General features: G+C 42.7%; 1 protein-coding gene across 2 annotated transcripts in view; it reads left to right on the top strand.

Annotated features, from left to right (window-relative positions):
- Positions 1-27,510, top strand: part of ISM1 (isthmin 1) — a 42,002-nt gene that overhangs the window by 10,698 nt on the left and 3,794 nt on the right. Inside the window, exons 3-5 of one of the 2 annotated variants that reach the window (XM_072857434.1) lie at positions 12,147-12,383; positions 21,205-21,472; positions 24,559-24,702. In XM_072857434.1, the coding sequence (XP_072713535.1) occupies positions 12,147-12,383; positions 21,205-21,472; positions 24,559-24,702 (649 nt within the window). The remainder of the gene's footprint in view (positions 1-12,146; positions 12,384-21,204; positions 21,473-24,558; positions 24,703-27,510) is intronic. The other variant, XM_072857435.1, reaches the window with a different exon arrangement.

The following is a 27,510-nucleotide window of genomic DNA, read 5'->3' as shown; positions in this document are numbered from 1 at the left end:
CAATATACTCACCTCCTACATCATATGAGTTGCTTATACACTGTTTAATTTCATAGCAAGGAGTCAGTTAGCATCTATTTAGCAACACAACAGCAATAAAACTGTCCCTGTCTTTAATGTCTACAGATACAACTCTCACCTGAAAGTGTCTCTTGAAATTACCTCAGTAATCAGACTGGAGTTGTTTAAGACGCAGTGTACATATTGGCATTTTGTGCCACTGATTTTAAGATTCTCTGGACTGAAGAAGTCTGTAAAGGTTCACTGCACAGAGCAGGCTATAACAAAGCAGTTAATGATTCTTGTGACATGAATGCTGCCATTTCAGTTTATTTGAATGACACTGGCATTCTGTCTTAAATATATCACTTTTTATTAGTTGGGGTTTGGTTTTTTTTTTTTTTTGAAACTAACTAGATATTAGGCATGGGTATGCATCTTAGCTAAACTATAACCTAGCCAGTCCATGCCTTTTGCACTGCAGAGTGCCCGGAGTTTTTCAAAACACGTAACCACAGTGATATTTTTATAAAGGAATGTTCACCTCATGGGATTTTTTTAAGGTGTTCTATTTTTTTTTCCAAGTTACAGCTTCACTTTATTGTACATGATGTCCAATAAAAAAGATATATGTCTGTGATTGGACTTTGAAAAAGGGCCATGGTGCCTATTCCATTTAAAGGGAATGAAGTCAAGCAGTAAATTTGCTGGTCGCCCTTTTCATATTGACTGTATCTCGGCCAGCAGTTGGTCTTTGATGTTGTAACAATAGAGCAAAGGCAGAGGAGGAGGAGGATTAGGACCTCCATAATATAAAAACAAGTCTGCATTCATCATGATTTTTATAGAGCACAGTCCATGTCTATTGGATGTTTGCAGTATAGACTCAATGGTCTGCAGAAGAGTGCAGCACTCTTAACATTTGCAGGTGGTTTACAATTCATCCATCATTACTACTACCATCTCTTCTTAATTCAGAGTTTGTTTAGGCGTTCAGCATTTAACTTTTTCTATCTTCTTATTCCTTCCTACAATAGGAAAACAGATGTATGTCAGGATAGAGCTTTGGGAGTATCATTTTCCTTTACAGGGGTTGATTGTCGTGTTATTTATGAAAGGCTTGCTGCAGCTGGCCAATAGAGTATCTATTCCTCATCTTGTGCTTTAGAGTCCAAGCTTTTATGAGGAAAGAATAGAGGGGTTGATATGTATATGTCTAACATTTGTGAAAATATATATCAAAAGGGAACCTAGGGCAACCACACTAAGCCTGTGTCTTCAGGCATACTGGAACAATAGTGCCAAAGGTTTCAAATGAACTGTTTAGCCTGATAGAGTCCTGGAGCTTTTGATATGCATTTAAATGGTAGCAGTGCTAGCTCTTGATTAAAACATGCAGAAGGAAAATGGTCGTCCATTTCATGAAAGTGTGTAAGGTACCAAGTTGCACTAAGTGCTGGTGAGAGTAGGTAGACTTTGAATTGTGAGCAGAGCTTGGAAAGAGCTGAATAATCTGTAATGCACTGTTGTAGCCGTAAGAGATGTGGAAGGCGGAATGAATGGAGCGTTCCCAGGGACACAATGATGGCAGCAGCAATGAGCCTGGTGCAAGCGGATCTGTATCAGAAGCCCAAAGGCAGCTCTTAGGAGACCATCTGGGGATGCACCAGGTGAAATTGCTTTACTGCACCAATTCCAGTGGCTCGTGCTTAAGGCATGATCCTGAAGTGTCCCGACAAGGCAGAACACCTGGAAGTTTCTCTACCAAACTCCAAAGACACCTGACCCAAGGAAGGGAAGGGTGGGGGGAAGAAAGATGCCAATCTGTAGTGCATTTGACAGTTCAGGACCTGATTCAGGGTTGGATCCTGTGCCTTCTGGGTGTTCAGGTTAGACCTGTGAGTCCAAACTCATGAACAAGTCACTGCTTGCCGGCTGAGCTGCAGTAGCTCCTTAGATATCCCACCTTCATCCCACAACAAAATACGAGGTGATTTTATATTTATCAGCAAGTCAGTGCTGAGCAAACAAACCCTGCCCAGGGCTCGCACCAGGGTGGCTGCGTTCTGTCCTTGGACAAAGCACTGCACGGTATCGGTGATGACCGAACACACAGCTCTTCGGTGAGGAATCTGTTCTTTTATTTAACATCTACCATGATGGCCATTAAAAAGGCAACATCTGGTGCAGAAAATGCATACATGCTACTTCTGCGCTCTGCTGTATGTGTCCTTCATCAGGCCCAGATACAGGAGTGTCTTCGCTGTCTCTGCTTTCCCCAGTATGCCAGCTGCTGAAAGCAAACTACGTGAGGCTTAGCCAGTATAAGGTGGGAGCTCTGGCTAGATAGAGGCATCATCCAGTGTTTAAAAGAGTTTGCCCTTGAGGGATCAATAGCTCTGAAAAAGCTGCTGAAACCCTTCAGTGGCAGTGAATTTGATTCTTGCTCTTCTTTGATCTAACATTCATGGCTTTTTGAATAATGTAAATCAGAGCTGCCTTTCTCACCTACCCATCCCTCTTTCTTTTCCTGTCTGTCTCCTAAGAGGATCATTTTTTCCTGTTCTTAGGAATATGGCTATGGCAGTCTTAACATCAAAATAAAATGAACTAATTATTTGCATAACATCAGAGTAAGGGCCAGATTAATACCACCTCTCTGATTTTTTTTCTTTATCCTATTGAAGTCTGTCCACAATAAAATACAAGAGGAGTTTGCAGCTGAAGTCATGTGTTTGCATACATTATGGACCAAGTGGGGGAAAAGAGCTGTATATGCCAGCTCCCCACTATGCACTGCTGCCATTGACAAAAGGAGCCACAATTACATTGCAATCAGGTTATAAACCCCGTAACACTCCCATGACAATTATTGCAATTTACTTGTGAGAGCCGTATGAGGAGAAAAGATGTGTATTTATCTCTTTAGCACAGTTAAGTAGCTGGAAGTGAGTTCTGTGCCACAGCCTACCAGGAAATGCTCTTCCAACCTGCTCTGCAGTGCGTCTGCTGTATATGCTTTGGAATCTCTCTTTGTACAGAAGCAGCTCTCCCTCCCTGGGATCTGCCATATCAGCTGGGGTCTCATCTCTGTTCCTCAACAGCGGAGGTTAGAATATCTCAAACCTGAACTGCTTATCTTTCTTATCTTCTACCTTGCTGCTGCGTCTGTCTGCTGGGACTAATCTAAAGACGAAATTTGGCCTGCTCCATACAGTTTATTGTCAGTGGCGTCTGGGTGGCTTCAGGCACATGCTAAGATTATAACAAGTTTGAAAAATAAAACCATTTATCCTAAAAATAGCTCAGAACTAGCTAGTGATCGTGGGGTGGAGGGGAGACAGAAATGAAGATATTTTCTTTTCACGTAAGTGTCAGATTCAAAAGCATCTGCCTTGTTCAGTGCATGCATGGTATTCATTTCCTGTCTGCAGTCGATTGGAATGCCCCCCGAGTCGTTTGAAATTGAAAATCGAGTCATGCTTCTTTAATCAGCTCTAGGAAATAGCCCCCCTCCCTTACTGTTCTAAGAAAATTTATATATACATGCATAGAATTCATAATACAAAAAGCTCACACTTCTCCCCAGGGCAAATCCTTTCTCTCTGCCCTCTTAAACAGAGAAGGGTCTTCACATGGTCTTGTCATGGTGTACTGCCTATCTACTCGCTTGCTCTTCTTCCCCAGAATGTCACTGGAGGGAGGCCTTTCTCTTGTCTATCTGCTTCCTCTTGTTTCTTTCTCTTGTTCTGACATTAGGGCAGTTCACGGAGATGTAGAGAGAGGGCATAATGTCCACTGCTGATGTCTTGATACAAAATAAGACAGTTATTGCACTGTGTGTACAGATGCCTGTTATACTAATGACTTCCAGTTGCTCATGTATCAGTCTCCGAAGTTTTCTAAATGGAGAGGGTAAAGCTGTACACTCAGGCTTGAAAGAATACTTCTCTGCAGGAGCAGAGGTGCGTGGTCCTGAGGCAGCCGCTCAGATTTCTGCTGCCGTTTTGCTGTAAACTCCTGGGTGTAGTAACAACCCCTTCCAGAGAGCGTTGTGAGGCATAGAGTTGGTGCGTAGATATTGAATGTAAACAAACACTGCCTTTCCTCTGCCTTCACCCTCTAACTTCCATCAAAAGAAAAACGAGTATTTGGCGGGGAAGGCAGCTAAGGGAGGGTCAAGTAAATTATCTCGCAGTGATTCGATGGTGTGTATGTTTTGAGCATCAAGACTCAAGTGATTTGCCTTTTTTCAGGCACAGAAGGAGTATTGCCAGAAGCACAGGAAACTTCATGTTTTTGGAATATAACACTTGTCTGCTTTCTTGCTTTCCCGTTATTAGCTTTTGCTTATGTGATGAAGTCATCATGTAACTTTTAGTCCGCAGGGACTAAACACTTTCTAGTCTCTAAAAACATCTGCCAGCTAACACAGCCAGAGTCAGAGACACTTTTGAAAGCATAGGGTGGATATTCAGTGGCATATGAGAGGGAGACACAGAGGCTGGGAATAGCTGTTTCTTGGAAACTAACGGCTGAAGACAAGTTTGAAAATTGAAAAGGTTTCCAGTAAGGTTACTCTTTCGGCTAGGGAGAGATGAAAACTTCGTTTATTAAAGCTGGTTCACCTAGTGAAATCCTAGCCATAGTGATTTAGTGGAATAAACTTGCAAAAGGACCTGGTTTAAAACCCATGAAAAGAATTTCAGATGTATGTTTGTTCTCTTTCATTTACACTGACTTTGTGTGTGCTTGCCTGCAAAGCCTGACCAAAAAGTTGTGTACAGAAAGTATTAATATTCTGGATTTCCTTTGCTTTTGTGGTTTTGATTGCAGCTTAAGGCAGATTTTCCCATTCTGTTGGAATCCGATGTGTAAATTATGATGCAGATTTCAAATGATGGGTGAGATTAGACTCCTTCAATTAAATTTAGCCATGGTATAAATGGGTTCTATTTAAAGCTTTATTATACTACTGATTTTATGCAAGTATTTCATAAAGCCTAAAAAGAATCAGAACTTTCAAAGAATTTGCATTTTGGGAGCATAGGTTATTGGCGTGGAATAGTTGGGCTACTCTTCAGTTGTACATTTGCCTGTTCAACTGCCAAATCAATGCGTCCTGTACAGAGAGCTCGAGCCAGGCAGTGATTACAGGGAAGATCTTCAGGGTCATGAAGAACAACTAAATGTTTACCGCCAGCTTAGGCAACTGAAAATATCTGTTAACTACAAGGAAAACTTGGCACTGAACATCTATCAAAGCCCTACACAATTTTAATTCTGTGCACTTGGCCGTCCCGTGGATGGCTGAGTATCTGCTGAAGAACAAAGCGCCAGTGTGTACTATGTTAGCAAATTTGCTAAAGGGCCTCTGTTTTTCCCAGCAGACATTGGGCTGTAATCACCACCAAGTCCATTTTATTATCAACGCATTTATACAAACTGGCAGTTCTTCATCTCGAAGCTGAACCATACTGTTTGTATTTTCCAGCTGAAGGAAAACATGAAATACCAGCAAACATCAGAGCATAAAAAATAGCTGCGCTGTGAAATGTGCGTCCACAACATGTAGCAAAAGGTTGCCAGATCCGAGTATAACATGGTTGGTTTTCTCCTTAAGCTCTGAGGAAAAAATATTGTCTGCCAGAGCAGTTCAGATGTGGACCCGCTGTTTACTAACGGTGTGGAAGAGATAGGGAGCTTGGTGAGAGAAACTCCCAACCAGAGACTGAATGAAGGACCAAAGCTTGACGACTGCAAGTGAATAAACGGGCGCAGTAGGGGAGGAATGGTGGTAGGGCTGCTCGGGCACTCCAGATGTATCGGTTCAGGTGGTTAAACAAGGCAACAGCCTTTTCCTCCGCTGCGGAGGGTCCCGTCGTAGTGTTGGCCATGTGCTTTGAAAGAGTGGTCTGGGACTTACCTGACCTTCGATGTGAAGGGGGCCTCAACACTACCGCCTTAGGATCTCTGCAGTCGTAGCATAAGTCCTGGCTACGTGTTCAGTTCTCAAGATTTTCTGTGTAGCTATGAGGGCTACAAGTTTTTAGTGTAAAAAACCCTAAAATTCAAAAGCTGTGATTCTGAGATAACTGTGCCCAGATGCTTTGAGATTCTGCTTCTGCTGTACACAGCTCCTGAGAGCTATTTCAGCATACGGCAGAAAATCAGCTGTGGTGGGCTGCGTATATACTTGGGCATCCCAAGCACCTCACTGCCTAACTGTGCTGCCACTGGCACCTGGCATTTAAGGACAGAAGACCTCTGCTCCAACAGAGACCGCGGATCGACATGTCTGCTCTGAATTTCTGCTGTCCTAACTGCAACAGTATTTGCGACTCCATCCTGTTCTCCGAAACAAAATCAGTTCAAGAGCCATACAGCCCCTGAAGCTGATGTGTCCCATAGCAGTACCCTGTGGGGTGAGTGGGACTGGGTTTGGTCTTTGCAGAGCCACTTAGTCACACATGCAGATGTACTGCAAGTTAGAAAGAACTGGATATGATGTCATTTTACTAGTTTTGCCAGACTGAATAGAGGATTATTAAAAAATAGACCCTGATAAATGGAACTCTTTTTAAAATTATTATTATTTTTTTTTATTATCAACTGTAATCAGTGATTCATCTTCTCTTTACACAATGTTTAAAGCAGATGCTATATTTTGGAGCCCCTTAGTGAAAACAGTTGTGTACATGCAAGCCGATGTAGTCCATTTTAAAGATTTATGAACAGTGATTATCTAAAACGTGCCATTAATTATTGCAACAATTAATTTGTGTGGCTTTCTAAAGCTAAGTAAGGCCTCTCACTTTATTGATATGTGTGAACGTGAGGGACAAGCACATTTTAAGAAAATGAGAGTGTCTCAGTAGCTGAGTGGTTGATGTGACACCCCTCTGGTCTGACTTCTTCCAGAGATACGAACCATCAGTGACTCCTTGGAGTGAACCGGAGCTGTGGGGCTCGGTACCACCGCATGCTTTCAGCTAGTCACACAGAAATTAAAGATGAACCCAAGTGATTTGCCTGTTAAATGAGAAAGCCAAGTCAGAGCTTAGAACAGAACAAGGGTCTTCCGACTGCCTGGGGTCTATGTGGCATTAACCATAACATAAATTTTTCTCCATTTATCTTTGATAATGCTTTTCAGCTGTTAACTTCACTGTCTGCTTACCTAACACTGTCCTCACACCTCTTCCTGCTAGGTCCTGTGCTGCTTATACTCACGATAGACAAAAAAATAAATACAACCCAGGAATTAGATCACCCAAGTTCATTACAGATCTTGGATCTGCGGAGGTGAAAGTCTCATGTAGTATCCCGGTGTGTTACTCAGCCTCCCCAGACCGGTTAATTTTAAAGTGATCATTTAGCACTAACCTGGAAACACACGACAGCCTTCAAAATCAAAACAATCTGTTTAGGCAGGTGGGAAATGAAACCAGTCCTAATGGCTATAATGGTTTTCTGTGAAGGCCCCAGGCCTCATTTTGTCTCTGATAGCAATATAATCTTTTATAGCGTCTGTGAAGTTTCCTAATAAATAAACGGTCCTTGTTCCTGGTGGTTGAAGATGCTGTACAGGTGCATCATGAAAGTGCATTGACAGACTGTCGGTTTTCAATTCAAGACCTCTTGTCAAGATCATTTTACAAGATATTTCAAAGGAGTATACAAGAAATAAAAAAGCAATGGAGCTGCAGCAAGGATTTAGTAATAGATTCCCTTGCTGCCTGGGAGCTGTTAGGGATGTAAGTTGCATCAGTTTCCCCAAATTCTTTCAACTCCACAATTAGCAGCGCTTGCAAATGTGCCCTTAGTTTGGCAAGTGGGGAGGGAGTGAAGGAAGGTGAGAAATATGAAGGACAGAGAAAGAGCAGCTGCTCCAGAATCTTTTCTGTAGCTGCAGTCATTCCTCACTTATTCTCTGTCTTGGTTGTTTTTCCAGAACTGGAAATGGGATTAAAGTAAGGAAGAGAGGAGGGAGATGGATTCCTCACCTGCTAAAAATGGAGAGAAATTCCCTTTTTCCTTAGTTTGGTATTTTTACAAGTTCCCATTTCTGTTTAACTTCTCTGTGGGGAAGAGAAACGGTACACTTCCCTGCAGCTAATGTCTAATGTGACAGAGGGAGAAGCAAAATAGGAAGGCAGTGGAGGGAGTTAAAATACCCATTTGATTATTGAAAAGTTAAACTGCAGTATCAGGTAGGAAATCTTTCCTGCATGCAGGGTTGTCTCTTGGTGCCTTAAACCCTGCCATGGTGCAAGTCCCGCCTGGATCACCAACATTTAAAGTTATCCTCACAAAATGCCTGTCAGTTGCTCTTCTTCTCTGCTTTATAGATGGACACAAAGACATTAATACGTACTGAACTATTGCCCTCCCTTTTTCAGTGATGGGTGTGGCAAGGTGTGTTGTTCTGTACCACAAAGAATGTGGCAGATTCTCTCTCTCTAGGGTTTGTGTCGTTGCCTTGTCACACAGCTATGAATAATGTGTTCCTGCCCTTGTAGACTGTCCAACTTAGAACACTCAGAAATCCTAAGCTGTTTTTGTATTAGGAACTTCTATAAATATCTGATCCCATGGGGAAGCAGAACTGTAGCTGACAGCAAGGATGAGTAACCCCTTAAAAATCATCTTAATGGAAAGTTTAAAAGTTGTGAATAATCCTGTTAAATGAAGGAAAAAAGTGATTTATCTTAAAATATTTAGAGCAGATGCATCATTTGAGTAAGAAACCAATGTGCCTGATTTAGAAATGTCATAACTTCAAAGAAACTGAGTCAGTAGTTCAGAATGAAGTGATACAGCTTTTAAAGGAAGGCAAGCAACGCTGCTTTCCCAAAAGCAATAGGGAATACAAATTGTGTACACCTAAAAATAAATAGTGTGAAGTATAAACATGTGAAATAATGTAGCAATAAGAAGAGAAGAATATCCTCTTTGCAAAAAAGGAAATTAAATTTCATCTATTAGCTTTGGAACACAAATCCTGTTTTCTTCAGAAAGGATGCTGGCATTGCAGTAAGGACACACTTTTTCCTGCTAGGTTGGCCTTGGAAGATCCTTTGCCTGAGTTCATGCAGTAGAACAGAGTAAGCCCATATTCTTCTCTTCACATGCAATTCAAGCTCACTTTTTATTGATGGCAGCCTCTTTTATCTTTTTACCAGAAATATACGTTTCTAATAATACTGCACATCAGCTTAGACACTACACCAAGAATTATCTACCTAAAAAATAGGCGTTCTATTCATTTTAGTAACTGGAAACAAATGGTCTTTCGCACATGGAACTACCAGCAGATAACCGAAATGATCATGCATCTTGAGCGTTTCTGTTGGCCTGTGTTGCAGGCTGACACAGAAGCCCCAAGGAGGCATAGCGTGGGCTTGTCCGCGCATGAAAGGGACTGCAAGAGAGAACACTGCTTTTAGGCAGGGGACGCACTATGTAACCTGTGACATTCCTGTCAGGCATTAGTCAACCCTGCTCTTAAAGACAAACACCGCATTCCCCCCTCTCCAAAGTCTGCTCTCGAGCTTGGCTGCCACTGCCATTAGAAATGTGTACCTAATGTTGAACCTTCTGATCATGTCCACCCTGAGCAAGCAGAGTGGTCCATCTCCTTCCTCACCGCAGCAGCCTTTGGTATAGGGCAGTTATCATGTCCCCCCTCCGTTTTTCTTTTTAACGTTAAATAACCCCAACTCATTCAGTCTGTAATTAATGACAGTCCCTGCCCCAAGCAGCTTGGTAGTGGGCCCGATCAGCCTGATGTCATTACTTCACCATGACAATTTTCTAACTAACTCCATGTGATACTCCATCTGTCTGACACTATTAAAAACTTTTTATATAGCCCTTATTATTGTAGTTGCTGAGCTCCCCGCAAACATCACAGTGAGGAAGGGAAGTGCTGTTATCCCCACCGAGGCACAGACAGACCATGACCTGCCAAGATCACACAGCAAGTCTTATCAGAGAATTAAGTGTAGGTCTCTCAAGTCCTGGGCCAGCTCTAGCTGTATGGTATGTTTAATGTGGAGAATCAAGATGCTGCTGAAGTGGCAAGCAGATAGGGAAAGTATGGAATTGTATGTGGGAATTTTATTATTTTTTAATAAAATCTCACTTTATTTTTAATAAAGGTAAGATTATGGGCATGATACCCCAGAAAAAAGTATTTAAGTAGCACAATTTTTTTGGTTCCTGTCTGAAGTAATTTAATAACAGCACAATGACACCTTGTTAGTCAGACATAACTGAGAAGCCATTTAATCCTCATGCGCCAAGAAGTTCGCAGTTAAATTCTGTTTGGTAAGTGTTAAGTTAAAGCACTAGCACGTGGGTAAGGAACCTAAGTTGGATGAGTGGCCCTCAATTTTTGTTTCCCAGAGCTTGCTGCTGTGTGATTTGCTTTCTACTTTATATTGAATAAGGGGCGTGTTAATGGTAGCCCACCAAAGGCATCTGAAAGTCCTGCCTGGTCTTCAACAGAGAAGCATTCTTGTTTTAGCCTTCAAGCAATACAGACTGTCAGGAGCACATGCATTTTTAGCACTGCACACGTACATGAATTCAGAATGAACTTTTTGCATCTGTGCTGTAGACAGACCTTTCTGGCACTTTCAGAGTGCAACCATTCTGATCATGAAAATACCAAGACAACATTCATTCTGCTAAATCTGATTTTGCTCTTTCCAAATGCAGTGCAACAAGAAGGGGAGAGGAGAACCACCTTAGTTTTTGCTTGAGACGATTTCACTTAGTCCCAGATTAACTCTTAAATCTTGGTTTATTTAACTCACTGAATATTTTCCTGCAATGTGCACAGATTATATTGTAAAAGCTCTTCAAAGGTCAATTTAGGACCTTCTAAGCAAATAAACACGAAATAAAAGAAAAGGCACTGGAACTGTTATCTATCTGAGAGCTTAACAAAAGGTATGCTAGCTTAATTTGAGCCAGGGGAGCTGGATGGAGATTGCATTTAACCAGAAATGCTGGCAAAAATATGCTTCAGTAGAGCCAGAACCACATGTGGCCATTCCACTTTAATTGTGCTTGTTTTAAAAGATAGGTCTTTAACATTTACCCTCTCCATGCTTGCTGTCTCTTTATGAACTGAAAATAAAAGCTCCCCAGGCAGTCGTACTAAGACCTCAAGCCTAGAATTTTTCAGCTGAGTCAAAAGCAAAACCTGTGCTGAATCTGCCCCACACATTTTTTTATAGCCATAAGAAGATTGGACTTCTCTGCTGGTTTTTTCCCCGAGTCCCCAGGCCAGTCCTAACCCAGGGAGCGAGTGTTTTGATACTAAATGTAGCTCCTTGGTGAGGTCAAAGGCAGTGGCAGCAGTGCTACTGGTTCGAAGGCAGCCTGCTGTAATATACTACAAAACCCGAAAGTACGCTCAACAATAACAAAAGCATTAACCGCTGACCCACAACTTGGTGAAATTCAATCCCACCATTAGGCAAACATGAAAATGAGATCCCAGAGGAAGGAAGGTTCAGATGTTCAAGACCAGAGAAATTGGGTGAGGAACACAGACAGCGAGATGGAAGTTGTTGCAGACTGAGGAGAGAGAGCGGGAGGTTGCCAGTTCAGCGGTAGGATCTTTTAATACCATAAATTTCAACATGCACTTGGCAGTCAGTGTTTTTGCTCCACTTTGGAACAAAGCAAACTAGAACGATTTGCAATAACGATACCTTTCACCATTTTAGGGACACATTTAATGTGATATAACTTGATTTGCCAGGGGTTGCTTCAGAGCTTCATGTTTCCAGATTTGCCTGAAGTTAGATGCCTGTGTCTATGTGTAGGTGCTCACCGCAAGGCTGGAATGCTACAGGAACCTGACAGAGCTAAGCACCCAGGTCTGACTCAGTTTTAGCTTGTGTCAGATGGTTACAGTTTTGCACTGCTGTAACTTAAGTGTGTTTCAGTGAGAGTCAGATGGCACACTCATGAGCACTCTAGAAAATACCAGTCGTAAATCCTGTGTGTTTCAGTAACGAGCCATGGGTCTGTGTGCTGTAGGGGTTTCTGTATGCCCTCTGCAGCCATCACTGGCAGGACTGCAGACTCTCTCAGTTGTTGTTATAGTGCCTTGCTTTTTTCCCCAGAACACACTCACTGCAGATGACCGTTCTCGTGAAGACAGCTTCACCCTGAACCCCGAGGACAGAAGAGAATACCCTGATCTCCAGGCTGCCCACCGGCCGTTCCCTAAGCAGCGGTTCAGGCAGGAAAACGGGCATACGTCCTTGCAAAGAGATGGACCCAGATCTTTCCTCCTGGATCTCCCAAACTTCCCTGACCTGTCAAAAGCAGATATCAATGGGCAGAATCCTAACATTCAGGTACAAATTTATGTTAACGTGTGATTTTTTATGAGCTGCACTAAATTATTTTACTGAACCAAGAGACCCTTCAGCCTGGTTTCCATGACATCCAGTCAGAACACCCTGTCTCTCTACCAATAGCACCAAGAGAGAATTAATATAATATAATATAATACAATACAATACAATATATAAAATGTATTCTATACTTTTGTATTAAGTGAATGCACAGATTTCAATTTTTTTCTGAATTTCTCATTAGATAATGTTGATTGCGTAAGTGTGGGTATCAATATAGGCAATACATTATGATACTTAAGCCATCTTTGCTATTGCCATTTTAGAACATATTCTCTTCATTGATATTATTTTAAATCCTGTTTTCAATTCTGTGTTGCAAAATTTGTGAACAGATTGTTTTTTGTTATGCTATTATAAAATGCAACCACCCCAAAGGTTATAAGAGAACAAGTCTTTAAGTTTCAGTTCCAAATGTGGTCCTCTGTATGGAACCGAGATGTAAAGTTAATTTCTGCAGCAGCTGCCTGGAGTAAAAAGAAGTTGTCTGCAAGAAACTTTGTTATATGTTATTCCTCAAACTGTTCTTGGGTTTGGAATGGCCTCTTACAAGCCACTTGCATCTTGAAACTTCAAGGATTAGACAGAGGAAAAAATAAGTGATTTGGTTTTAATTCAGAGCCTTAAAGCAAAATTGGCATTAATAAGCAGTCTTTTTTAACCAAAACAATAAATTGAAATGTTGTTCTGTCTAAGATGTGCTTATAAAAACAATACACTAATAGAACTGGTTTTCCAGTTAAATTAATTCCTGGCTTCTTATAGCCCCAGCCCACAAAATTACCATCCTTTTGATATGTTTAAGAAGTATGTGTGTAAAGAGGTAATAGATCTGTTGGTGAGAGACCAACATGATCAGGCGAGAACAAGCCGTCTCCAAGTTGATACTCCATTACGTCATAGATGGCTTGCAACCTTGAGAAGCCTAGCAGATTTGGATCAAGTGCGGGCCCAATACTTGACAGGCCAAGGTAGTAAACACGTTCAACATGTGGTGACTGTACACATCCCTCACGCTAGGAGAAGCTTTCCAGAAAGCCTTAGGAAGGGAAGGTAGGGAAGCTATAGGGGCCCCAGATTGTGGCATGAGGTAATAGTGTAACATCATTGTTTGAACAGTATGTAAACTGCAGAGGAGGACAGCAGGAAACAAAAACCTTCTCTGACTGGTAACAGCGTTTAATGTTTAGACCCAGGGAATAGATAAATGAGATGGAAACATTTCCCTGGCTTGTCTTTATAGTAACTGCTTCTGCTATGACCTCTTTTTCCACCACCTGACCTCGGAAATCTGTCAGCCAACTATGTCAGCAGTTTTGCTGGACTCTGAGAACTGGGAAGCCTAGTCCTGTAAACTGGAAAACAGTGAGCAACATTAATCCCAGAGCTCTTGTGCACAAGGATCAGCTCTTTCGGAAACAGGCTCCCTAAGGTCTGCATTATATTTAGTCTGCTTACTTAGGTGCATAAATAGGGATATACAAACCTTCTTTAAGTTCCTGGCTGACAGTCCTGCAGCAGGTTAGGCCTCATGGAGATAAAACTCCCATTAATTCATTTCAGAGTCAATGAAATTTTATGTCTTTGCCTAAACGTTGTAAAAGGTGGCCTACTTTTTCAGGAAAAACAGGATTATAGTAAATTCTTGCTTGTTAAACAGTACCATACTGACCTGAATGGAAATAAGGACACTTGTTGACTTGCAAATTTCTCATCAGCTGTTTGGCAGGTGAGAGCAGAATCGACACTCATTTTTCTTTTTGCACAATGGCTTCAGGCTCTGTAAGTTACAATCCTGGGGCTGTTTGTTAATTTAAAAGTCCTCCTAGGACAGTGAGGTTGGAAAGGAGAAAAAAGCCTGTGTGTGTTAATCTAGCACAATGGTCACATTTACGTCTCAAAGACTCACAACTTCTTTTCCTTTCTACTAGTACAAACCTGCACAGACCAAAAAATAACATTTTTAAGGGAAATTATACCTGGAAATTTTAAAAACCTGATAAACAGACATAAAACTCAGCCTGAGAAAGCAGGTTGAAAAGATACTCCCATGAGTTCTCTTTACGGCCATTCCTTCTCTGGTCTCCTGTGAGATGGCAATTGCTGTATCATGCCCTGGTTGTGTGCTCTTTCAGGGAGGAAGTGGTGGATATCAGAACACCATCACAGGAATTCAGAAAATTAACATGTCCCCAGGTAGTACTGTATTTATCAGGTGATAATCAAATACAAGTATAGTGGACTGTCTTCTAGAAAGACCTCAGAAACAACAGTCGGAGCTGCAGTAATCCAAATGCAATTTGACTCTTTGCATGCAAGTCCAGGATGACAATTACTGGTCTTCCTGTGGCGTTCTAGCCTTGTAAAATCTCCCATCATTTCAAGTAGCATTTTATGCTTTAGCATTGCTTCCAGGCTGGTTGGTTGAGAGTAACTGCAGTAGCTGCTGTTGAGCAAAGGCTGGCTGTTTGGTTCGGGGTATTTTGTTTTCTTCTTTTTTGTCATTTTAGCAATTCTGTCAATGCCTGGAAGATTTCTGGATGAGAAGGTGGTTACAAAAACTGATCACACATATTCTTTGGATTTCCTTTTACAAGTGGAAAATCCTTTTCATGTAGGTTTGCACTCGTTTGATGAACTAGCCGAGGGATGCCTATGCAGATGTTGTAATTGGGCAGGGTTATTATTCAGAGTGAGACAGAACTGTTCTTACCCCTGAGTAACAGAATGAAGTCACATGGGAGGTGTATAGGAACCTGCTTATTTTCCATTTCTGATGGGTTTTTCTCATCTGTTCCAACCAGCCTTCTGCAACCTGTCAGCTCTTCTCTGTAGCCCATCCTCTGTTTGGAGCCAGATGCTGCAACGTGCACTTGAACTCTTGCTCTTGTCCTTCCCCTTTTCTTTTTACTCCTGGTTTCCCAGGCTTGTGTCCTGTAATGGTAGTGCGCTGCTCTCTGTCGTCCCACTGCTTTGCTGCTTTCCTAGCAGTGCTCGACACCATGACAAATGAGCAGAAACGGGAAAACTCCTTGCTGTTTGTCAGAAAAGGGCATTTTGTTGATGTTAATGCTCTTCAGAGAACTTGAATCTTGATCAAGCTTTACAGCCAGTATACCTGAAACACAGCTGGGTGGTTTCCAGTGGTGATGGGTGTGTTAAACATTTTGGATGAGGAGATGAGTTCCAAGCAGAAACTGTGCAGAGTTAGGTAGGATTGCTGTCCTAAAGACATGTTGATGTGCCCTGGAAAACTGAAGTAAATCAGTATATGATTAAATCTGTTGTGATTATTATCCTCGCTTTGAGTCGCGGGATTGGTAATAATTGATAGGAGTGATTTTAAGCCAGAAGTTAATGCTGCCTGCTTGGTGATGTGTTTTCTTTATCATTTTGCATGAGGCCTGTGGGCCACATCCACCAGTCATGCCACTCCAGTGCTGCTGTGTTAGCTTTATTTATTCACTTTGATATCTATTCAGTTTCTACCTTCTCTTAAAAAAACATCTACCCAGAACCACCCACTCTAGGAACATACACAACTGCAGAGAAACAAGGCTTTTAGAAAAGAACTGCAGACTTCAGCTATTCTCCGGGTTCATCCATGGCCGTTTCCCTCACCTCCACCAATATCACATGTCACTTTTGACACATTTTATTAGATGTCTTTTTTAGGTAGCATTTATATTTGGCACTTGAAGCTGCTGGTTTCACTGCATTGGAAAGCAACACCCTCTCGGTATCGTCACGAAAGACTCAGCAGTATCTGCAATACTGAGTTCTGACCAGTGCATCTCATCCCTAATCTAGCACAGTAAGAATCGGAGGGCTCCAGTAGTGCTTATTTCTTGTAATGCCTTTAAGGCTTAATAGTTTAAGGTAGTAGCAAAGCAGTTGTCCCTATCATTAAATTCAGACCCAGAAAAGCAGAGAGCACATGCTCTTGGTCCTTGGGCCGGGTCTGTACATTGGAGAACTCCCTGCTCCCAAGACCATCTCCCCAGTCAGTATGCCTGCTTCGCTGAGCTAGCTGCAGCACCAGAAGCACAGCGTAGCCATGCCAGGAACTAGCTAGTCCTCTTAGCAAGCTGGAGAGACTGGTCTAGGCAGAGCAGGGTGCCAGAGGGCCATGGTTAAACCACTTTCAATACCAGGGCTGTTATACCTCTGCACGGATTTCTCAGTGTCATGGTGTAACGAGAGCTTGCTGCAGAGTGCAAAATTCAGAGCTGGGTTTCGGACCAGATTTTTAATTCTGGGGTTCAGTTAGGCCCATGAGAGAGTGCAACTAGGATTGACAACATTTACAACAAATACCAATTTCAGGTTTCAAGTCACCTTGTCTTCTTTGCTCCCAGCAAATTTTGAGGGTCCTTCACTTTTCTTCTCATCAAGTCCAGAAAACTGTTCGAAGTGAGCTGTCATGACATAACTGGAAGTAAATTGGTGTCACTACTGATATCATTTTAACTGAAGTTGTTATGTGGTGCAAACCTAAATTTACCATTTCACTGTCTTACAATGAACTCATTTCTGTTCTGCTATTACAGTTACCTCATTGCTGACTTGCACATACCCACCTTTACAGAATGGCAAGTCCTGCATTGAAAAATTTGCATCAGTTGCATGAAGGAAACAGAGGATAGAAATGTCGTAGAATCCACTGCTTGCACAATATTGCAAATGTAGTTTTTCCTGAAACATAATCTTCCAGTTCCTTAGGGCAATGTTTACACCATTAAAGTGAATTCAGAAACATTGTCTCAGTAAACAGGACGAAGTACAAAGAACTTTTTGTGCACTCCAACAGGCGGGGAAAATATTTATCTTCTGTATATTTTTGGCCAGGAGAAAATTGGATGGTGGTGTCTCAAGTCATCTGTGCTTGATACATTTGTTTCATTAAAAATTGACTCCAAATCTGTTGTTTTAATGTACCTATGCCAATTGTTTTTAACAATTTTTAGAAGGAACATCCTTATTTATAGCTCACACAACCATAAGAGAAGTGGCTTCATTTTAGGTTTGAATACTTCTGGAGATGATTGTGGATTTATACAAGAACCGTGTTACCACAGACATTTTGGGAAGCTTGAGGAAAAAAAAAAATCTTTACAGTTTTGATAATCACTGGAAGAAGAAATTGGAGAAAATGAAGTCTTTAAAACAGTCTCCAAGATAGAAATACTAAACTAGGTCTATTTTTTAATTTTTGAGAGAACATGTTTTGGTTGGACTAGTTACACAGCATGAAAGCTTTTCCAGAGCTGCTTTAAATGCCCATTTTTAATGACTCCAGTTCTAGATCGGATTTCTTTTTTCTTTTTTATAAACAACCCCCCGTATAGAAACCGATCAAACAAGATACATGTTTGTGTATCAGGTATATGTGTTCATGTTTCTATAGTCATGGGCTAATGTTGTTAAGGCTAGCTGTAAGTACTGGGCAGAATTCAGTGAATGCTGATTTCTCAAAATTTTAGACTGGGATAGGGGAGCAATTGCTCACCCGAAGCAGCAGCCCCTTCTCACACCTCTGCCCTAACTTTTGGGTCATACCATGGAGGGGTTACTAGGATTACTCACTGATTTCCTTCTTGCCTCTGGAAGGTGCATTAGAGCTAAATGAGGCTAGGCAGAGCATAGCTGAGTCCCTGAAGACAGACAGAACTAGAGGTCACTGAAGTTGTCTTCTTTAATATCCAAGAGTAGCAGTTCAGACAATCCCAGGATTCTTTGTAGAATTTCTTTCACTCTATGGTTTTTTATGCCACATGTTAAACAAAGAGCTTGGTAATCAAATCTTAAAACAGGGGAGGAAGTAATATAGGTGTGTGTTGGACTACCACACAGGATTTTGCTTTTGTTATGTTCGCTTTTTAAATAGACTGTTTAAAAAAATCCTGCTTACGCTGGGGTGGATCTCTCTTGGTGCCACCTCTCCCCAGACCTCTCTTCTCTTTAAGTCAAAGGGATTGTTAATTGGTGTAAGGTCTCAGGCCTCAACTTCTTATCTGGTTCGTGGGCTGTAGTACTGCCAAGTGAGTTACAGGCATGCCGGAGAGGAGAGAGACAGTGGAAGAACTCCTTCCCCTGCCCAGGTATCACTGAAAGAAGCACCGTGTGATTTCACCTGCTGCTGACAAGCGTGCCTATCCAGGGCGTTGGGTCACCCTGGAAGCCCAGGTTGTGGCTTCCCAGTTTGCTCCATGTTAGCTAGCTCTAAGCCAGATGTAAGAGGGTTTTGTTGCAGGGTGAGTTCTTGTCTGTTGGAAAACTCATTTCAAAGGCCTTTGTAATAAGCCTCCTTGGTAGCAAACAGAGTCTGAAGCGGGATATCTGATTGCACAGACCCGTCTTCAGAGTAAGTTAGTGGCAGTGCCGTTGGAGGTCTGATGAGGTCTCATGAGCCTGGAAGTCTGTGCATTACACCTGCCTCTCTTCCCCAGCGTAGCACATAGCCCAACAGAAGTTTCTCTGTCCCTACAAACCCTCTTTTGCTTAAACTGACTTGGCATCCTGAATAAGTATTTCAAATCAAATCTCTATGGCTCTTCAAACTGTACCTGGCTGAAATAATGCAAGTTCATTCTTACTCACCACCAGATAACTACAGATTACCAAAGCAAATGGAATGATTATCAAGTGCTCCCTGGGTTTTTTTTATGAGAGAGAGATTTTTTTTTCCCCACTTTGCTGAGTCATGGCTTACAAAGTTAATGTGGTCTTAAAAATACTTGCCACTGAAGTACTGGAGTCATACTATTTTTCACATGGGCAGTACTAAAGCCCTGCGACTGGCCAGCAGTGCACAGTGGTAGCCGCTCAGTAACACTATTTCCTTTCACTTATTGTGAAAACTCTGTTTTGCTTGGATAGATGCAACAATTTTGAATCCCTGAACTAACCCTGATGTTTTCAAACTTATGAAATCCATTTTAATTCTTGGTCTGTAGAAACTGAGGTTTAATGAAGTAGTCATTCCAATTCCATACTTAGTCTGGGAGTAAAATATCTCTTGTGTAAAGATGCTATTAGGCTGACAGCTGCACTTTCCCTCGCTCTTGCTCTTTCTCCCAGTGGAGCTTCTTAGTAGCCTCAAAGTTGTTTCATTTCAATGGCTTGGTCTATGGTCAAATGCAAAGCATTAAATAGATGCAACATCTCCTTTCTCCAAAAAAGGATGCGTGGGCATTGTCTTGCCTGTGCGGCTGTGTCTGCAGCTACAAAGCCACGGCAGCAGTTCTGTTTTCCTTCCTATGTCACACGCCTTTGTGGATCACAGGTAGCTGAAGAAACATGGACACTCTTTGCTTTCTTTTTCTCGTGTGTGTCTTGTGATTTTCCTAATAACAATTGTTTAAAACTAAACCTTTTGTCCAAAATGCAAATCCACAGAGCCATGTAAGTGACCTTTAGCATAACAGTACATTATTCTGTTTTTCCTGGTTTTACACAAGCCAGTTTTCATGGAGTACTGTCTTGAAAGACTGCTTTGTAAATCTATAAAACATGAAGAATACCTCCATACCTTTTAAACATTACAGGTATATCTGATAGTTGCTTCTGTATTGTTGCTTTAACTCTTGGTCAGCCCTGAAGTGGTCAGGCAGTTGGACTAGATGATCGTTGTAGGTCCCTTCCCAACTGAAAATAGTCTATTCTGTTCTATTCTATTCTATTCTATTCTATTCTATGGTTGTTTAGCCAGTCCAGTGTAATCACTGAACCGCGTTAGCATGAAGCATCAGAGCATTTTATGATTTATCTGTGGCCACACTATGCTTGCATGACTCACAGAGCCAAGGTTTCTGATGGCTAGTTCCTGTTTCTACCTAAATGGGCACCTGTGTGCACACACAGTATTTATCCAAGAGTTTCATAATTACACATTGTTCAGCACAGAAAAGGAGTAATCAAGGGTTGTTCCTATGCAGAATTATATTTACATTCATGATGTCTGAGAGGGAAGTGGGCAGCAAAGTTTGAACCTTGGCTCTGGGCTTCTGCAGAAACCGTGAACAGGTCGTATATCGTGATACTCTCCAGCACAGAAAGAGGACCTACTTCAGAGGGCTTAGCAGCAAGTGACTGACTCGGCGATGGTTGAAAGAGCTGCTGGCTCTCATCACCACAGTGTGGTTTCACATCGCGGTGACAGCCCACACCCTTGCGCGATGGCAGCGCTGGTGCTGCGGGGAGGCCGTGCAAGGGGGTGGGCTGAGCTGCCACTAGAGGGCAAGGCAGCTGCGAACCCGGCAGAGGCCTGGGCTCTGCCTCTTCCAGCGTCGCACTCGCGGACTCACTTAGCCCTGTCTTGAGCCAGTCCAAGTCCTTGGAAGGGGCTCTGCACGTTGGTGTGCTTCATGCTTGCCTCAGGTTCAGCCTCAGTGTAATCAGCGTAACAGATTTGGTTTTCTTTTTCCTGGTCGTATATGTTCGGGTTTAAACATCTTTTCCCCATAAGGCAGAAAATTCTGCTGCAAAGGTTTTAGGCACAGCATAGGTTATTATTTTGTGCGGGATTTTTCCTAGCCTTTGTTCCAAGGTCTGATTCAGCAGAGGTAGCAGAAGGAATCACTCAGCCACTGCATATCTCTGGGCTCAGTAATCCGCATATGGTTTGCAACGTGCGAACCCTACAGTATTACACAGCCCTTTTGCAAGGCGACACCAGTCATTTGTCTTTGCTGTATAGAAAGTTTCCCACTGACTAGGAGGAGATACTGACGGACAGACTGGTCTCTTTTGAATCCCATAGGTTACCATTGAAGTGGTGGATGGCCCCGACACTGAGACAGACAAGGATCTGCAGAAAGAGAGCAGCAAGCCTAGCTGGCCAGTCCCATCACCTGACTGGAGAAACTGGTGGCAGAGGTCCTCCACCTTGACTCGCATGAGCAGCGGTGACCGGGACTACAAGTATGACAGCACTACTGAGGACAGCAACTTCCTAAACCCTCTCGGTGGGTGGGATAGTCACGCACCCAGTCACCGGACATTTGAGTCCAAGGAGCAACCAGAGTATGGTAAATTTGCGTTCCAGGCCTCTTATGGGCCTCTTGGGATTGTAAAAACGAGTTTGGGGGAAATGAGAATGGTGAGGCATCGCTGAAAGTAGGCCAAGCAAAATAGAATTTTTCAACATGTGGCTTTTGTTCATCAGCTTTTAAATACAAATCTGTGCAGATGCACAAGCTGTACTGTGGTAGCTGCATTCCACTAGTAAGTCTATAATCTTGAAAATCATACCAGTTATCCCATAAGAGGACCTTTTTTTAGTCCTAAATGTACTTTTTTTAAAAGCAAAGGAAACAAGGTTTCATATTTATTTTTAGAGTAAGGATAAGTACAAATTTAGAATCATGCGGTAGTTTGGGAACCAAAATATAATTATTGGATAAATAAGCAAGATCTAAAATGTGGTAGTATTTGGTGGATACACAAATAAGATGAATTATGTTGGTGCATGTGTGGGGAGTGGCATATGCAGCAGGAACATTGTGTATTTGCGTGTGTAATTCTCTTCCAGATGTGTCATGGCGAAAACAATTGTTTTCAGCTTGTTGTATGAAACAGTTGCAGAAACTAGAAACAGAGAGGAGCTACAGTTATTCAGTGCCCCAAGGGGCTGTAACTAGCCACAGGGGAATGAGTCAAGGGAGGTGAACCAATATGTGCTCACAGGTAGCTCAGAGCCTCTCGGATTTAAGTTGTATGTAAACACAAAAGAGTTTTAGTTAGAGCAGGGTTTCAAAGCCACAGTACTTTTACCTTGGCACTTCTGTTGCCTTCCCTAGATACTGCAGAGTGGCTGTCAAGCACTGATTCAGTCTTATTTTTCCCCTGTTTTGGTTAGCTTTAAGTCCTAGAGCCTTCACAATTGAGAGAGACTTTTCGTGGAATGGTGTATTTAAACACATACATATGTATTAAATTTTGTGGTCAGAAGATGAAAGTCTGTTCCTTCTTCTTGCACCTGCATTCATTTGTGGGCACACTTTATTGCCAAGAATTCATATATTAGGTAGTTATACCTATTTACATTTAGGTAAAATAAAATTGCTTTCACAAATTATTGTGGTAGAAAAAAAAATAGTAAGAATTACAAATGTAAAAATAGGAAGAACAGGTTGAGCTCCAGCTGAAAATCTAACGTGGTATATTTAATAGTAGATACTGTGTGTTTCATAGTGCAGTATAAACACTAGGTCAGTAGGCCTGAAAATCATCCTAGAGCTCTCTGCCGTACACCAGAGCACCCTACTAATTGGAAAAGACTCCTGGCCGCCTGACTAACCTAAAATATCGTGTGCCATTGGCCGTGGCCAGGAGGATGTGGCAGCAGATCCTGCCCGTATGGGGCTTTTACGCTAGTTCCACCCATTGACCTGTTCACACTTTTCACAGCTCTATCTCCCTCGTCCTGCCCCTGCCAAAAAGCACCGCACAGCTCTGCCTGCCCTTCCTGGGCCTCGCAGGCAGGGCTCTTTGACAAGCATTGCACCTGCTCACCCTCCCTCTTCCTCACCAGCCACGTGGAGGAAAAAATTCAGAGTTGGAAAAGGGCAGAAAAGGGCAGGCCCAGGGAGAGAGGGCAGATCGCATTTTCCTAAGACGTCTTATGCCTCTTCAGACTGCTGTAGTGCCCGCCTGTTAGCAAATCCTAGAATCGCGGGTCTTTGCACACAGACGGTAGCCATGTTCCCACCCACGTCACACCATGGACACCTGATTCAAGTGCGGTGGCTTCCCGATCGGCAGCAGCGTAAGAAAAGGAGGAAAAGCACATAAGGTCCCTGCCACGAGGAACTCGCATCTAGGCAGCTCGCTACGAGTGAGATATATAACCTTGCCATACTCCTGGCAATAAATGTTTAATAGCACCCCACAGAGTTGTCGTCAGTCATTACATATGGTACAAATCAAGTTATGTGTTCTACTAACCAGCTCAGGAAGCGCACAGACAGCATGGCAGTGGGGGGGAGAGCGGGAATCGCATGTAGCACAGAGGCCAGCGCAGGCAGGGATCTGTCCCTGTGTCTTGCCTGTACGTACACGTTCAGCCTATAGCTATACAGCAGGGCTGACTCAGGGTCACTAAACCCGATTTTGCTTTGCTACCAGTGCTGGTTTAACCCAAATGAGCAAAGGCTGCAAGTTACGATCACAGGGTCAGTTAAACATCTCCTGTAGGCTGCAGAGAAATCCCTTCAGCCAGACATTTCCTGGCGAGAGACAACACTCAGCTGGGGAGGTGGGTGGGAAGGCAAGAAAACTGGGATTGGTTCATGGACTCTGTTTGGTGGCCTTCACAAGGTGGGATGTGCAAGAGTTAACTCAGCAAACAAAGGAGGCTGGCTCTAAGGGGTTAGATACTTACAGTGGCACCGAGCCTCCGTGGTGCAGACTTGGTATCGTTTGCTCTTGGCTGTCTACCAGAAGAGAATAAAGTCGTGTTTTGTTTTCAGAAGGTTCCTGCTAGTAAACAGCCAGATTTGATGTTATTTAATAATTCACATGAAACACTACAAATTGCCTGTTGTTCTGGGTGCAAGATGCATATGCGGTTCCCTATATTCATGGCAGTATTCCTGTAATATCTGTTTCCTGTCCAAGGGACTGAAAAACAAAATTGCAATTTTCATGCATGACCCTCAGCCTCCCATAGTCCAACATTCATTGTGTCCTAAAAATTAATTATTGTTGTGCTATTGCTGTGTGTTTTGAAAAGAAGAAACAGAAAACTTCATTTATCCTGTGCCTGATTAGTCTGTGGTCAGAAAACGTATTCCTATATATAGGGAAATTATGTGAATAGATGTGTGCTGTTAGTTCATGACCCAACTTTGCAGCTGAGGATTCTCAGCTGCCAAAAGGTCAAAAGAGAAAGGAAATATTTTTTCAAATGATGTTGCATGCATTTCCCTGAGGAGCATCAAGTGTGAAAACCATTTAAACAGCAGGCTTACGCCTGGCATTTAGCCCGAGCTTCAGGTAGAGACATCTGGATTCCATTCTTGTTTTGCCTTCTTAATAAAAAACATTACACGGTAGTTTTGGGTAGTAGGAGTTTTGTTTCTTAATTTCCTTCCTCATCTTTGTTGTTACACAGATTACATTGACGGTGAGGGAGACTGGAGCCCATGGTCCCTTTGTAGCGTCACCTGCGGGAGTGGCAACCAGAAGCGGACGAGGTCCTGTGGGTACGCCTGCACAGCCACTGAGTCACGGACCTGCGACAGGCCCAACTGCCCAGGTGTGATCATGTTCACGTGAACTGCTGTCAGTGGGGAGGGGGGAGACGGAGGGGAGGGGAGGGGAGGGAGGGGAGGGGAGGGGAGGAGGAGGAGAGGAGAGGAGAGGAGAGCAGAGGAGAGGAGAGGAGAGGAGAGGAGAGGAGAGGAGAGGAGAGGAGAGGAGAGGAGAGGAGAGGAGAGGAGAGGAGAGGAGAGGAGAGGAGAGGAGAGGAGAGGAGAGGAGAAGAGAGGAGAGGAGAGGAGAGGAGAGCCCTCCTGCACACAAAGCCCAGGGCCCCTTTGTTCCCTGGCTAGGTACGAGTTTCGGTGGGAAGAGGCACGCTCGTTTTCGAGGCCATTTATGAAATGGCAGGTTCTTTGCTAGTAATAATATGCTGCTAGATGCAGTCTGCTGTCCCCTGGGACTTAAAAGACAGGGTTTTTTTAGGTTATGGCAGTCATTTTTGTGCACAGTACGTTTTGTATTCCAAAGGGTGTAATCTACTCTCTCGAAACAAATTTGTATTAATTTTAGAATTTCAAAACAGCTGTGCTGACTGCTACCTCAGCAAGCTCATAGTTTTCTGTGCAGTAAGTGGGCATGCCTGTGTTGTGAACAAATAGCTCCCCACCCCCGTTATATGGCTTTTAAGTTTTGTGCCTAATGTATACGGAGTTGCTTTAAGACTCCATGTGTATTAATATGAAAAAATACTTTAAATATCTGCTTTGCATTTCATTCCAGAGATTTTGGGTTCTCATTGGGCATTAAGCTACAAAATTTCCTGTCCTAGAAAGTCAGTGTTAAGGTGGAAATGTCATCTCTCTTTCATGTTGCTTGATAATCGGAGAATTATAAAACAGCGAGTTTGGTCCTGCAACAGCTTGTGCACAATGGGATGAAGGAATGTATAGGTTTGGCTTGAATGTATTCAGAAAATATGGCCCAGGAGCCTTACCTTAGCTCCTACCCGCCTACAGTCATTGACATTTAAACGCCAGTAACGCAGGTGTCCTTACCATCATGCCGTTTTCGCTTTGGTGAAAGCAGGGCTGAGCGCTCAAACCTACATCATAAAAATTTAAAGCTGCTATGGAAAACTTTCATGGAGAACACGCAGCAGCTTGGATTTAGGCAAGTTTGTAATGCAGTGATGCAGTAGTTGCCACAAGGCATGGGATATGTGCAATTTCATTACTTCCCAAGATCAGAGAGAAGTAAAAACACATGCCGTGGTGGTGTGCATTTCACCGAGTTTACTTAATGACTCAGAAAGGCAGAAATTCTTAAACTGGAGGTCAGGTTTTTTTGATGGGAAGTGAACTGTCAGCAGTGCTGGAGAGAAGACTTAGGAGCCTCAGTGAGAGAGTTGGAGAGAAGTTTCTTGCTCACAGATAGATGCATGCATCCATTGCAAGGTAATGGCTGCTAGGCAGTTCAGGAGAAAAATGTTTCTGGATGCTCTCATACATCCTAAAACCTCAGTAATAAGAAAGGGTTAATTCCAGAAGAAAGCACGTAGCCCCCAGTAATGCTCTCCAGTATTTATTACCGGCTAGCCTCAAACAGTGGCAAACTTGAAAGAATATATTATGTCATATAACAGACCCCCAACGATCAGCAAGCAAAATATATTCACTCTTTGAGGCTGTGCTGACATTTTTAAAATTACAAGGGCAAAGCTCAGCTTCTGCTGTTTATAATTCCAGCAGTGAATTACTGCCTTGTAATGGGTACTTGGGTATCTATTATTCCTCATCTACTGCTGGAGTTAAGGCAAAACCCTATGATAATTTTATTGAAAAGCTGCCTGAGGCTGTTTTGAAGCTTTGCAAGCCACTATTATGCCCCAGTTCAGGAGATCAGGAGAAAGTTCATTGGCAAGAAGATGGATGGTGAACAGACTTCATTATTAACCATATAGTTATCACGTATTAAAGAGCTTGCTGCTCTCTTTGGAGGTCTTTAATTCAATGGAGAGGAAAAAAAAAAAACCAAACCTGTTCAAATGCTTCTTTGAAGAGACATTTGTTTTGAGGCTACATGGCACAGAAACATTAGGCTGGTAGGTAGGCCAAACTAAAGCAGCAATGAAAGATGTTTACTTTGGCAAGATCAATTAATACATTTTCTGGCAATCCGTGTTTCTTTCTACTGATAGGAAACATTTAACTGGAGGTTGTTAGAAGATCCTGGTATTTTATTTGATTGCTATAGGTGGGGGAGCGGGGGGGGGATAGGATTGATTGGAGAGGTCATTTATGTCTCGCCTACTCACACCTTTCAGCTCCCTAGCACTGGGAGAGACCAACAAGCGCCAGTCTTCTTGTAATGGCATCATTCTTCCTCGTACTTCCTGAGAAATGGTTGCCCACATACGGATATGAACTTATTCACCTGTCTTCAGGCATGTCGCTCTGTTTTAGAAAGTAGCACAAAGGCTGTCTCCTTTAGACAGCACATTTTACCCAGGGCTTTAGAGCTTCCATTAGGACACTTGTTGTTATCTTGTCAGTCACTTGTGATACATGCTCCGGAGAAGGTGCTGGGCACATAAAGCTGACCAGGTGGCTCTTGGTGAAGTGTGTGCAAAGCTCCTACCTGAATTACTGGGAGATGCTGGCAAGCCTTGCGTTGGGAAGAGGAGGAACAAAATGGGTTTCCTCGCTGCTGTCCCTGCACTGGGTTCATAACTGACCAGTTTGTTGCTTAAATATAATCTAAGCGCTAAGTTGAAAACTTTTGACCTTTGGGCTGAGCTAATGCTTTATCCTCCTAACACCGCGGATTCCTTGGTCATTATACTTTTACATGAACACTCCCTCCA

Source organism: Ciconia boyciana, chromosome 3 (assembly GCF_034638445.1).
Source record: "Ciconia boyciana chromosome 3, ASM3463844v1, whole genome shotgun sequence".
NCBI lineage: Eukaryota > Metazoa > Chordata > Aves > Ciconiiformes > Ciconiidae > Ciconia > Ciconia boyciana.
This window is presented reverse-complemented; position numbering and strand designations above follow the sequence as displayed.